The sequence below is a fragment of the Acomys russatus genome, chromosome 2 (assembly GCF_903995435.1).
Source record: "Acomys russatus chromosome 2, mAcoRus1.1, whole genome shotgun sequence".
Taxonomy (NCBI): domain Eukaryota; kingdom Metazoa; phylum Chordata; class Mammalia; order Rodentia; family Muridae; genus Acomys; species Acomys russatus.
This window is the reverse complement of record NC_067138.1, coordinates 67,431,135-67,444,833: the sequence shown is the minus strand read 5'-3', so window position 1 is coordinate 67,444,833 and position 13,699 is coordinate 67,431,135. Positions and strand designations below refer to the sequence as shown.

The following is a 13,699-nucleotide window of genomic DNA, read 5'->3' as shown; positions in this document are numbered from 1 at the left end:
AACGCATTTTAAAGACGTCATTGGTGTCTATATAGAAGTGTTAAATCTATATCTTACTCTTTTGATTTTTTTTTTTTTTTTTTTTTTTTTTTTTTTTTTTGAGACAAGAGTTTCTCTGTGTAGCAATAACCCTGGCTGCCCTGGACACTCTTTGTAGACCAGGCTGGCCTTGAACTCATAGAGATCTGCCGGCCTCTGTGTCCCAAGTGCTGGGATTAAAGGCATGCGCCACCACCACCCGGACCTCTTACTGTTATTATTGATTGCTACTGACTTGACAATCAGCTCTTGCTGAACTTGGAAAACTCTTTTCCCCAAGTGTACTGAGTATAATGAATAAAGCTTTCATGTATTGAAGACAGTGTAATGTTTTGATATAGAGACCGTGAAGTGATTGCCAAAACCAAGCTCACTGATATCAGGACCACGCCTTCCCTTGTGTGTCGGGGGTGTGGGGGAGGGATATCTCAGATCTTAGCACATTGCAAGTGTCCAGTAATTATCCCTAGCTTCAGTCATTCTCGTTACATTATCAAGGGTCTAGAGTTAATTCATCTTGCGACTGCTACTTGTTGCCTGTGACCGGGATCTTTCTTTCTCACCCTGAGTGTTATGTATCCTTCTACCCCGTGTTCCTATGAATTGAACTTTTTTAGATTACACACATAACTGTGTGTCCTAGTTTCCAGTTTCTGTGATGAAATATCCTGACAAAAATCAACTTGGAAAGAGTTTGTTTCTGCTCACAGCTCCAAGTCACCATCTGTTACTGTAGAGAATATATATATATTCACCCATCTATCCACCCATCCATCCATTAATCCATTTGATTAGTTAGCCACCCCACCTACCACATGTCCATCCATTCATGCATGTATCTGAACTAGTCAACAGTCCATTCCATAAATATTTGCTATCTTTGTGCTGTACCTCTAAAGACAGAAGGACTTGGGCCTTGTTTTTAACCTCAATGAATTAGAGGTTTAAAAAGAGGTAAACATGTGATGGCACACACGCCTTTAATCTCAGTACTCAGGAGGCAGAGGCAGGCGGATCGCTGTGAGATAGAGGCCAGTCTGGTCTACAATGGGAGTCCAGGACAGCAAGGAGTATTACACAGAAAAACCCTGTCTTGAAAAAAAGTACAAAATAAAAATAAAAAGAGAGAAACAGAGAAACATCATCAAAACAATACCATTAAGTGTTAGAAGTGTCAGGGCAAATGTGGGATTCATTCAACAAGTCCCACAAAAAATAAAACAAAAATAGTGGTAGAGTGAGAGTGGGGTTCATAAACAAAGCTCTGAAGTAGAGGAATGACATGCACTGTGTAGAAAGTGCTGCTAAGACAGTATCGGTGAGGAGTTAGGTCAAGGAGTAGCAAGGCATGGCACCATTGTCTTGTAGAGAACGGTAGGTCTTAGGTATTGCTAAGCAGAGTGATAAGATTGAGGTCAGGAGTCAGCAAACTCCAGACAATTCTGGTCAGAACAAGTGTTTGATAAAGGATTGTAATCAAAGAAATAGGAGCTAGCAAAGTATGGCGGTGCACACCCTTTAATCTCAAAACTTGGGAGGCAGAAGTAGCCAGATTTCTGTGAGTTCGAGGCCAGCCTGGTGTCCACAGAGGCAGAAGAAAGAGACAACCAGAGATCCAAGTTGAAACCACAGGACAGACCTCCAGGATAGGAGGCCTGGGAAGACCCTCACAGCTGGGAAAATAAAGACCCCTACAAAGGTCTGTTCCCTCAACAGACATATGGTGAGTACCAGGTATTTTTGAGGTCTGGGGGATCCCAACTCAAGGAAGATAAGAAACCAGTGAAGACAGAGAAATGCAGTAACTTTAATATAGCGCATGAGCAGAGGGAAATTCAGAGTGGCCGGAGTGCACAGGAGAGGAGCTAACCAGGCACATATCGTAGACAATTCCAATGAAGGAAGGCTATGGCAGAGTGGAGTCTTAAAGGCTGAGTCAGAGCCGGCTGGGTGAGCCCAGATGCTCTAAGGAGTGCCAACATGTGCCAGGCAGCTGGCGCATCATGAGCAGTGGCGAGGAAGCAAGCAGCCAGGAGCATAAGTAGTTCTGTATTTCTGGGCTTCTGGTCAGGGAGGAGGGAGGAGATTGGCTGCAGGTGATGGCGGGGTGGGGGGGCGGGAGGGGAGGTTACAAGAAAGCTACTGGGAAGCCTAAGGAAGCAAGGGCTTCACCCTGAGGGCCAACGAGAGCCACTGAAGTATTTGACAAATGCGTAGCTGACAGGGAAGTGCCTTTAACTGAGAATCAAGTTGCTATGACTATAGAGACAAAAGGGGTTGGACATCAAGTACGTGGTGGAACAGAATGAGGAAGAATAAGAAAAATAGGAGGAAAGGCTCTGACCGGAGGAGAGTAGGAAGTCAGAGGGAGCAGCAGCATGGTGATAAATGGTGACGAAGGCTAGAGCAAGGGCCCATCAGTTAGAAGCACTGGTTGCTCTTTAAAGAACACCTGGATGCGGATCCCAGCACCCATATAGTACCTCATAGCCATCCTTAACTCCAGTTCTAGAGGATCCAGTGCGTCTTCTGTCCTTTCGGTCACCAGGCACACATGTGGTGCCCGTGCATACATGCAGACAAAGCATTCAAACACAAAATAAGTCAAGAAATCATGACTAGAGTATAAATCCACATTTATGAATGGGATAAGCATTCTTTAGGGGCTTGAGAGATACATCAAGTGGTAAGGAGCACTTAGGGCCTGGGTTTGGTTCCCAGCACCCACCTATCAGTTCACAACCATCTGTAGGTCCAGTCCCAAGGAATCCAATGGCCTTTTCTGGCCTGGGTGGGCGTACACAGGGCATACATGCAGATGAGATAGCCATACACATATAATTAAATAGATGAATGTAATTTAAGTCCACTAAAAATTGTCAAGAAACTAGAGAAATGGCTTAGTGGTTGAGAGTGCTTACTATTCTGGCAGAGGATCTAGATTCAGTTCTCAGCACCCACATAGCTGCTTGCAAACACCTGTAACTCCACTCCAAGAGGATCTGATGCCCTCTTCTGGCCACCTTGGGAACCGTAGACACATACTGCATGTACATACAGCGAGGCAAAACACTCACACACAGAAAATAAAAGTATTTCTACAAAATCGTCAAGTGAACTTGGCTATGGTGGCACATAGCTTTAGTCCCAGCACTCAGGAGGGCGAGGCAGGAGGATATCTATGAGCTTAAGGATATCCTGGTCTACAGAGAGAATTCCAGGCCATCCTGGTTTACATAGTGAGTTTCAAGCCATCCTGGTTTAAATAGAGAGCTCCAGGGCAGCCTGGAACTACAGCCACCTACATAGATAAAATTTTCAAGTAAAGAAGATGTAGGTTCAGTTTTCTTAGCCAATATATTTTATTATGAACTTATTAACCAAGCGTACATCACTTATAACCCGACTAACCTAAACAATAGGAAAAGAGGATTAAAGAATACAGTAACAAAACCGTAGGGATATCAGTTCCAAGGAACAATTCTCCTGGCATAATCAGCAGGATTTCTTCTGCTAGAACCTGGAGTAACCAGAACCCAGAACCTCAGCAGGAGCCCAGAGCTCCGAAGTCTTCCCTCAAGTGGTTCTCTCTAGAAGTGTCTCGAAGTGGAACGATGAACAGCCAAAACTATCTCAAGTCTCTAAAAGGCCCCGCCTCCAGTTCTGGGTTCATTTATATATCGCCTCCCAGAATCTGTTCACGGATCTTTTCAGCTGGCAACAATCAAGTACCTGCACGAGGTGGTTTGTCTTCTAGTGGATTAACCTCACCTGTTCTCTCGAAAGACCATTCCAATCCCGCACTTGGGACCATAACAAAAACAGATGTATCTCTCCTTCAAGAAGGGTCAAGAAGAACAATTTGACAATACGTGTTACAGTTTAAAATGTGCTGTGCGCACATGTGCACGGCTGCCCATACACTTAGAGAAGTCTAAAAGGAAAAAAGATAAGCCCGAGGCAGCTTTTCCCCAATGTCGGAATCCCAGGCAACATTTACTTTATTCTACCTCTTTCTGCGTTGCCTTTTTATTCTTCAGTTGGCGTGCCCTATCTTCACAATCAGAAAAAATCCGTAAATCTATTTTCATTATGAAAAAATGAAATCTAAGTCACAAGGTGACTTGGTTGGTAAAATGCTGCTTTTCAAAAGTAAGGACCTGACCTCAGTCCACAGAGCCCTAGTAAACAAAGCAGGCATGGTGGCATTGGGTTATAAACCCAGTGCTGGTGAAGCAGAAACAGGAAGGCCCCTGGAATTTGCTGACCGACAGCCAAGCCTGCTCAGCAAGCTCTGGACCCGTGAGAAGACCTGCCTCAATTTAAAAAAAAGAAAGGATGAATGGGTGGATGTGTACACACTCGAACACACATGCACACACACACACACACACACACACACACACACACACACACATACACAAACCCCTAAATGCAAACCCTCCCAAGACACCTTCTACTTCCTTGCCAGGTGTTCCTGGCCAGCTTCTCCTGCAGAATCAGTGAACTCCAAGTTCAATGAGAGACCCTGTTTCAAAAAATAAAGTGAAGAACAGTTGAGGAAGGCACTGAACATCGACCTCTGGCCTCCCTGCATGCACGTGTGTGTGTGTGTGTGTGTGTGTGTGTGTGTGTGTGTGTGTGTGTGTGTGTGTGCATGCCTACACATACAAATGCACACACATAAACACACACAAAGTTATAGAGGGTGCTGATGATACTCTAAGCCACAGCAACAACCCAACCCCTCTTTTCTCGTGCTCTTTTGTCTTCTTCTTCTTCCTCCCATCCCTACATCCATGACCTCTCATTTCTTTCTAAGAACATATTTCTCAAAGTTTGCTGAATGTGTGCATTGCTGGGAAACTCTGTTTACTGCATATTCTCAGGCCCCATTCACAGTTCTGGTTTCTTAGGTCAGTAGTGGGTTTCAAGAATTTGTATCCTCGGGGTGCTAGGTGATGTTTATCTTGCCCTGAAAATCATTGTCTCAGCCGACGTAAAAGTCTCTCATCATTCTTGCCACTGACATGAGCTGAGGGAGATGTGAATGGTGTCACACCCAACAGTCTCCATTTCTCAAAGTCGCTAACCCCCAAAACTCAAAACAATCGTGTCAGTTCAGACTTCACACTCATGGTGGGATACAGAGAAGGTGTCTGTGCAGTTCAAGGTATAGACTACAGCTGAGGGACAGCCTCCAAAGCCTTTTACATTTGACTCACAAGTGCGGTGACTTTGTCTCACTATATATCATAACAATAATTACCACTATCAGCACATCGGTAACTGCCATGTGTTAAGTCCCTAAGTTTCAAACACTGTGCAAAATCGTTTATTAGCATTGTCTTCCTTAATGCAGTAATTCTCTGCAGCAAGTACTATCATTAGCTCCACTGTCTCACTGAGGAAACTGAGATTAAAGGAGGCTAAGTTCAGGGTCATGACCTTTATAAACAGTGAAGCCACTTGAACCTAAACTGCTCTATGAATCCCATGTGTTTTCCCACATTCAGCTTCCTGATGCATCCTCCTCCTACATGGTCCCTGTAACAATAATGACACACACAAAAAAAAAACAATAATGGCACAAAAATGGTAATAAATAATGAAAATATCAAAAATGGAAAATGAAAAGGTGGGAGCAGCAAGATGGCTGCGCAGGTAAAGTCATCTGCTGCCAAGCCTGACAACCTGGGTCAGCTCCTGGAACCTACATACGAGTTGTCCTTTGACCTCTGACTGTTGGAAGCGGAAACATTTAGTACAGTCCGGTGGGATCTGGCACCATATAGACGTAATAAACGCAAGCTTGCTCTGTAGGGGAAGCAGCTGCACTGTTCTAAGGTTGCCACATTTTACCTGCTTTTGTAAAATGTTAACTCGAGGTGGATTATGAATTTGTAGGTGTGGAGCTAAGGATGTAGCTTGGGGCTAAAGTACTTGCTGCACTTCTATGGCATTCTATATTTAGACCTCAGCTCTGTAAAAAATAAAATAAAACAAAATGGTAGGTATGTAGGCTGTACTGAGGAAGTAATAAAAAACGCATGCACAAAAAAATTACAGAATCATAGACAAAAGCTGATTAAAACAGGATATTAAGTTTATCTAATCTGAGGGAGACAGGAAAGAAAGAAAACCAAGGTCAACAGAAAGTAATAAAATAGTGGAATTAATTCAAGTATATCAATAATTGCATTAAATGTAAAAAGTCTGAGGAGCGGGACCAGATGGGGGAAAAAGTGCTTGCCACGCAAACCTGATGACCTGAGTTCAATCCCCAAAACACACATAAAAAGCCCTAAAAAGTGGTATACAGCACTGTGCGTCTGGAATCCCAGCAGTCCTCTGGTGAGATGGGAACGAAAATGGGAGAGACAGCCAGAAGTCCCCAGTCCAGATGGCCTGGAGCACACTGCTTAGCAAAAACAGCAAGAGACTCTGCCTCAAGAAGGCGGAAAATGAGAATCAACTCCCAAAAGCTGCCCTTAGACTTTCATAAGGACCACGGGACATGTGCACTTGTATACACATATCCAAGTATACATAAAAACCCTTCTCAAGTTATATATAAATGGTCAATAAATATATTTGGGTTTTTTCTCTCCCACCCCACCCTCCTCCATGTATTTGTTTTGTTGCTTTTTGTTTGTTTGTTTGTTTGTTTTTAGGCTCCAACTACATATTGTCTATAAGAACCATACTTTGAGGCTAGGGACTTGGCTCAGTGGATATAGGTGCTTGCTGTGTGTGTTAGTTACTCTTCTGTAGTTATGATAAAATGCCATTACCAAAAGCAGCATTTTAGAAGAAAGAGTTTATTTTGGCTTATAGTTCCAGAGAGAGAGAGTTCACAGTGGCAAGGACTGCATAGCAGTAGGCAGCACGAGCAGGAAGCTCGTGTGTGTGTGTGTGTGTGTGTGTGTGTGTGTGTGTGTGTGTGTGTGTGTGTGTGTTTACCTGTGTGTGTATGTGTTTACGTGTGTGTGTGTATGTGTGTGAACATGTGTGCCTGGTGTCCTTGGAGACCAGAGGACATCTGATCCCCTACTTCAGGAGTCACAGATGCTTTTGAGCTGCCATGTGGGTGCTGGGAATTGAATCTAGTTCTTCTCCAAGAGCAGCCAGTGAGCCCAGCCATCTCACCAGCATCTGACTGATCACATTCTTATCCACACAGAGGAGAGCAGGAGATTGGGTCAAGGCTTTATGCCTTCAAAGCTGCATCCCAGTGACCATACTTCCTCTAGCAAGGCTGCATCTCTTAAGGGCTCCATAACCAAACACCTGGGGACCAAACAACTGGGGACCACACATTTAAATACATGAGTCTGCAGGGGACATTTCTCATCCAAACCACCACACTGTGCAACCCTAGTGACCCAAGTACAGGTCCCCAGAACCAGGATAAGAGCCAAAAACAGTACTGCAAGTTGCAGAGTCCCAGAACCTGCTACAGAGACACTGGAGGCAGAGACAGAAGGATAGTACTTGAAGGCTAGGGAGTCCGGCTCAGAAAACAGTGAAGAGACAGCGAAGAGGCTGCCTCAGGAAAGGCACCCAAAAGTTGTCCTCTAACCTCTAACCTCCATACAAGCTCTGTGATGGACAGTTTTGTATCAGCTTGATACTAGCTGAAGTCATCAGAGAAGAGGGAGCCTCAGGTGAGAAAATGCTATAGGCGATCCTGTAGGGCACTTTCTTAGTTAAATGCGTTGTGGGAAGTGCCATCCCTGGGCTGGTGGCAGTGATTTCTAAAAGGAGCAGACTGAGCAAGCCATGGGGAGCAAGCCAGTAAGCACTCCTCCATGGCCTCTCCATCAGCCCCTGCCTCCAGCTACCTGGAATGTTTGAGATCCTGTCCTGATGTGTGGATGTATAAGCTAAACAAGCCCTTTCCTCCCTAACTTTTGGTCATGGTGTTTCATCACAGCAATAGAAACCCTAAGTAAGACAGGCCCCATGACACATGCATGCCTATATCTACACACAAGAACATGGGCATGCATGTGTGCACTCACACGCACACACACACACACACACACACACACACACACACACACACACACTCCTCACTTTAGGCAGATATAATAAAACTAAGATAAGGAAATACACACCACAACAACCACTAATTAAAAGTTGACAAAGTAGACACCACAGCAAGGAATATTTATTGCCAGGTATAAAGACGTATATTACGTAGTAACAAAAAGTTCATTTGTATGGCTACACCAAGAAGACATTGTGGTCACATAAAACAAACTTTTAAAATATACGACACACACAAAAAAGAAAATCACAACCATAGTTGGAGTATTCAGGGTTTCCAGCTATTGGTAGAGGAAGTACCCAGAAAATTGGGAAGATACAATAAACCTTGTGCTGTGGAGAAAGCTGTTAGCAAAATACTTGCCATGCAAGCACAGGGACCTGAGTTCTATGCCCAAAACCCTTGTCAAAAGCCAAGCATGCTGGTATGCTCTTTAACCCTAGCACTCAGGAAACAGAGGCAAGCCATCTCTGAGTTTGAGTCCAGCCTGGTCTACAGGATCACACAGAGAATTCCTGTCTTTAAAACCCAGAGAGAGAGAGAGAGAGAGAGAGAGAGAGAGAGAAAAGAAGAAGAAGAAGAAGAACAACAACAACAACAACAACAACAAGGAGGAGGAGGAGGAAGAGGAGAGAGAGAGAAATAGGTTAGACAAATGGCTCATCAGTTGAGAACACCCACCACCCTTGCAGAGAACCTGAGTTCAGTTCCCAGCATCCACATCAGCTCACAATAGCCTGAAACTCCAGCTTCAAAGGGATCTAGTGACCTCTGCAGGCACCTGGACCCAGTCATATACTTACATGGACAACACATATTAAAAATAAAATAATCTTTAGAAAGAAAGAGAAAGCATGGAAGTGGTGGTGCAATCCTTTAATCCCAGCACTCGACAAACGGAGGCAGGGGGGATATTTGAGTTCAATGCTAGTCTGTTCTACAGAGAAAGGTTCAGGACAGCTATAGCTGTATAAAGAAACTGTCTCTAAAAGTGAAGAAAGGAAGGGAAGGGAAGGGAAGGGAAGGGAAGGGAAGGCAGCAGACAGGCAGATAGCTCCTGAGATACCGTACCCAGAAGTAAATAAACAGCCTTATATTCCTGCTGCAACAGCTGAGAGCCGCTCTCAGCACTGCCTTCTTGGCCATGATGGTTCACCCTCAAATTGTGAACCAAAGTAATTCCTCCTCCCTTAAATTCCTTCTCATCACATGACTGATCAAAACACTGAGAAAAGGAAGTAATACACTTCTCACGCAGAAGCCAGACGTCTCCCTACTTGTTAATAGGATAAGCACAGCTTTGAGGATGGTGGCACAGCCTTTAGTCTCAGCTTTTAGAAGGCAGAGGCAGACAGGTTTCTCAGTTCAAAGCCAGCTTAGTCTACATTGTGAATTTCAAGACAACTAAGTATACATAGAAAGATCTTGTCTCAAAAATAAAAAAAAAATTAACACAACACTCGTGTCACTAATACAGACTTAACACACAGCTAGCTGTGTGACTTTAGGAAGCTGCTGTTCCCCTTCTTTGTAAAACGGTTTGCTAAGGAACAAAAAAAAAAAAAAATACTATCAAATAGTTATATGCCTTTACCTTCTTTTTCATTAAGGAAAACACCGCCTGTTTCTCTGGTTCTTCCTTTTCCTACCCATCACCCTTCACCCCAGCACACTATTGGACATTCTGTCTTCACCACATTCTTTCCCCAGCTGTACTATACAGATGAAGGAATAGTTCTACTCATGTTGAAAGGGAAAGAGTGTTACCAGGTTTGAAAATGTCAGAAAAGGATAAATAGAAAGGAAAAGGAGGAGGAAGGGGAGAACAGGAAAAAAAAGAGAAATAGAAAATGAAATGGGAAGTAATTGAGAATATTTATTTTTTAAACACTGTACTATGTCAGTTTGAGAGATTTAGGATTTGAGTTAGACTAAGGGAAGAGTAAATGTGAGGCAGGCAAGTGAGGGGATGGATGATAAATATGTGAAAGATGGATAAACAGATAAAATGGATGAGTAGCTAGATTAGATGAGAGAGATATACATACATACATACATGCGTAGATGGATGGATGGATGGATAAGTGGATGGATGGATGGATGGATGGATAAGTGGATGGATGGATGGATAAGCGGATGGATGGATGGATGAGTAGGTGAGTAGGTGAGTGGGCAGGTGGGTAGATGGATGGATGGGTAGGATGGTAGGTAGGTGAGAAGATGGATGGATGGATGGATAGAACAAATGGGAAGGAAAGGGGGACAGAACATGACAGGATCCTGAAAGAAGGATCTGCTCTATCACGGATATATTTCTTTCAGGATTTTTCGTAGTTACAGGAATAAAAATTCAGATTATTTTTCATTGCTTACCACATAACAATGCCGAGGCAAGGCCACCAACTCAGGCTTGTTTTATAAGCCACATGGGAATAGCCCATTTAGCCCTTACAAAGGTAGAGAAGGTCCAGTGAGGTCCTGGGTACAAAATTGTAAAGGTTTTAGTATGATGCTGTCCATTTAAAAGTTAGTTTGCATCATTTACTCAACATTCCAAATGACCAGTTCAATTCCTAGCATCTTCATGGTGGCTCATGTCTATTTGTAACTCGAATTCAAGGGGGTCTTATGCCCTCTTCTGGCCTCCTAGGGCACTGTAGGCACATGGTCCATGTACATACACACAGACAAAAAACAACAACAACTACAAACACACCCATACACATAAAATGTTTAAAGTCTCTAAAATGTATGAAACGTGAGAAATAGATAAATGCTCAGTCGGTGTTTCTTTCTCAGCAATTGGTAGAGGAAATACACAGGAAATTAGAAAAGTTGTAATAGACCTTTAGCTGCAGAGAAAGTGGGAGACCACAGCCCCACCCCAAACACCCATGTGAAAAGCCAGGACTTATGGCATAATCTTAGTTACTGGCCAAGGACTGTGGTGATTACTAACTAGAGCATCTGCTATTTAGCGTTACTGGCCACTTACTAGCTGTGTTTCCTTGAACAAGGCATGAACCTCTTTGGGTGTCAGTATTCTTACTTCTAAAATGGGCCATTCTCCAAACTCTGCCAAGACAGGGTTAGCAAGTCCTCACTAGTTCCTGCCCCACAAATATGTCTGTTAGATATATTGGGCCAGAAGGCTGAAAAAGATACTCCAACATTATAGAGAGTTTTGGGTGACTATTCAGGTAGAAAACTGTCTCTGTCATCTTTTCATTTGGAAAGCTACTAACCTGCACCCCAAGCATACTCAGATAATCAAGTTTACTCCTCAAGTCTCTGAGGGAATTGAAGACCAGGTAGCTTAGTTTTACAATGAACCTTAATTGTTTAGCAGCTAAGATGTTTTTAGGTCTAGATAGTTGATCTAAGTTAATAATGACAATATGTGATGGAGACTGATTTACATTCAGACATTTAGATGCACCAAGATAGGAAAGATGTCTTCTTCAAGGTTATCAAATACAAATAGCCAAAACACTAAGGATATAACAGTTATATAATTCCTGATTGTGTCATGGTTCTTCTTGCCATAGGTAATCTATTGTATATATGTGTAATAATATAAATGTATATATACAAAAATAAAATAATTTTTAAAATTAAAAAATAAAATAAAATAAATGGGCCATTCTGTCCTCTTTACAATGTTATCAGGAAGCCAGGTGTGGTGATGCATGTCTGTAATCCCAGCACTTGGGGAGGCAGAAACAAGTGGATCCCTGTGAGTTCAAGGGAGTCTACAAAGAGTCCAGGACAACCTAGGCTACACAGAGAAACCCTGTCTCGAAAAGCAAACAAACAAATGTTATCAGGAAGATTAAACAAGAGAACGTATACGGTGCTTTATGTTAGATCACCCCTGTCTGGTGGCCTAGACCCCTAACACTGCTCTTTTCTACTGAACTGTTCTTTCCTCAGGACTGGCAAGAAGCAGTGGTCACATGGCACCGACCTCACTGGCTGCACTTAGCTCAGTAAAGCGCTCTCCCTCGAGCACAATCATCAGGGCGCAACACAAATTTATTTGCATTGTGAAACAGTCTGTCTGCTATGCGACAACAAATTAAGCTCCGGGTGACTATTCCTGTAAAACATGTCCTACACACAGCACTACTATTATGGGGTGGATAGACCTGGTGAAGAATCAATTAAAAACTCTGACACACGAACTGGAGCCCTGGGACCTGTTTCACAGGTTTACCCAGAAGAAAATAATCCTGTAACATTTGGCGCTTGGAAGCCGATGGAGGCGAGACTTCTGAGACGGCTCCCGGGGTTTGCAGAACAGACCCGACCGGAACTTTTCTGAAGCCCAGTTAAAGGATTACAGCTTTCTAATCACCAACGGGCCAACAGCATCATGGTGGAGCAAGAGGGGTTACCGCCACGTGGGCCACCTGAGGACAACCGTGAGTTCCCTTGAGAAGTGGAGGGAATGGGGGTAGTGTGTGTTCTTCGTTTGTTCCCATTTTGAAGGGGAGAGCCAATGTTGAGGAAGTAAAATCTAAGGGATATTAATTAATCTTGGAATCTCTTTCTGTTTTCATCATCGGGCCCTCTTGTGAAAAGGTAGAGCCAGGGCTCAAGAGCTGACTTTTAAAAATAAAAGTTGCAGGACTGCATCCTGGAAGAGCTCCCACAAAAATTTTAAAAAGGAAGGCTATCAGTGGACTAGGAACTGCGTTCACTCTGTAACCACCAGCGCTATGTCCCATGTTCGTGGTAATTCAGACATCTGTGTGTCTGCTGGATAAACAGAGGAGAGTTTGAGGTTCAGGCAGGATCATTCCAGAAATGGCCTCGTCCATGCCCCTCAGTGGGAGTCAAGAAGCCAAGCAGGCCAGGGGAAGTGAAAGGTCAGCAGCGGCCACTGCTGGGGTGGGGTGGGGTGGGGTGGGGACTCTGCTAAGCCCTTATTCAGGAGCAAAGAGACAATGTCAGGAGAGACAGAGAAAGCAAAGGAACCAGGCACAGGACAAGACAGGGCCTGCCCACTCCTGGGCTGAGCCTTGGTACAGTCGGGTATTTTCACAGGAAATGCTCTCATGGGTCAGGAATCCATTCAGTTCTTACTAAAAGATGTTTCATAGTTCTTTCCATTTTTAATATATAAAGTTGAAGAAAGGGTAGAGAACTCCCTTCCTAGCCAAGAACAATTGTTTCTCGCTATATTTCAAGACAGCTTTCTGATTCTGCTGTTAAGTTGCACATATGTATATAATATTATATATACATATGTAAATTATATATATATATATATATAATTTATTTACTCCTCAGTGTTGGGATGGAACTTGGGGCCTCACACATGCAAGGACAGCCCTTCATGTACCACTGAGCCACACTCTCAGCTCTTTAGTTGTTATTTAAATCTTTTTAAAAATATATATATTTGTTTTGTGTGCATGAATGTGTTGCCTGCATGTATGTATGTGGACCTGTGTGCTGGATGCTTAAAGAAGCCAGAAGAAGGCAATAGATTGTCCTGGACCTGGAGTCATAGATCATTGTAAGCCTTCATGTGGGTGCTGGGAACTAAACTCGGGTCCTTTGGAAGAACAGCCAGTATTGTCAACCGCTGAGCCATCTCTC

The 13,699-nt window shown here is 43.4% G+C and overlaps 1 protein-coding gene across 1 annotated transcript in view; it reads left to right on the top strand.

Annotated features, from left to right (window-relative positions):
• The first annotated feature begins 12,436 nt into the window (after positions 1 to 12,436).
• Positions 12,437 to 13,699, top strand: part of Ptpn3 (protein tyrosine phosphatase non-receptor type 3) — a 149,812-nt gene continuing 148,549 nt past the window's right edge. The window contains exon 1 of the mRNA XM_051162301.1: positions 12,437 to 12,516. Within this exon, the coding sequence (XP_051018258.1) occupies positions 12,468 to 12,516 (49 nt within the window). The 5' untranslated portion in view covers positions 12,437 to 12,467. The remainder of the gene's footprint in view (positions 12,517 to 13,699) is intronic.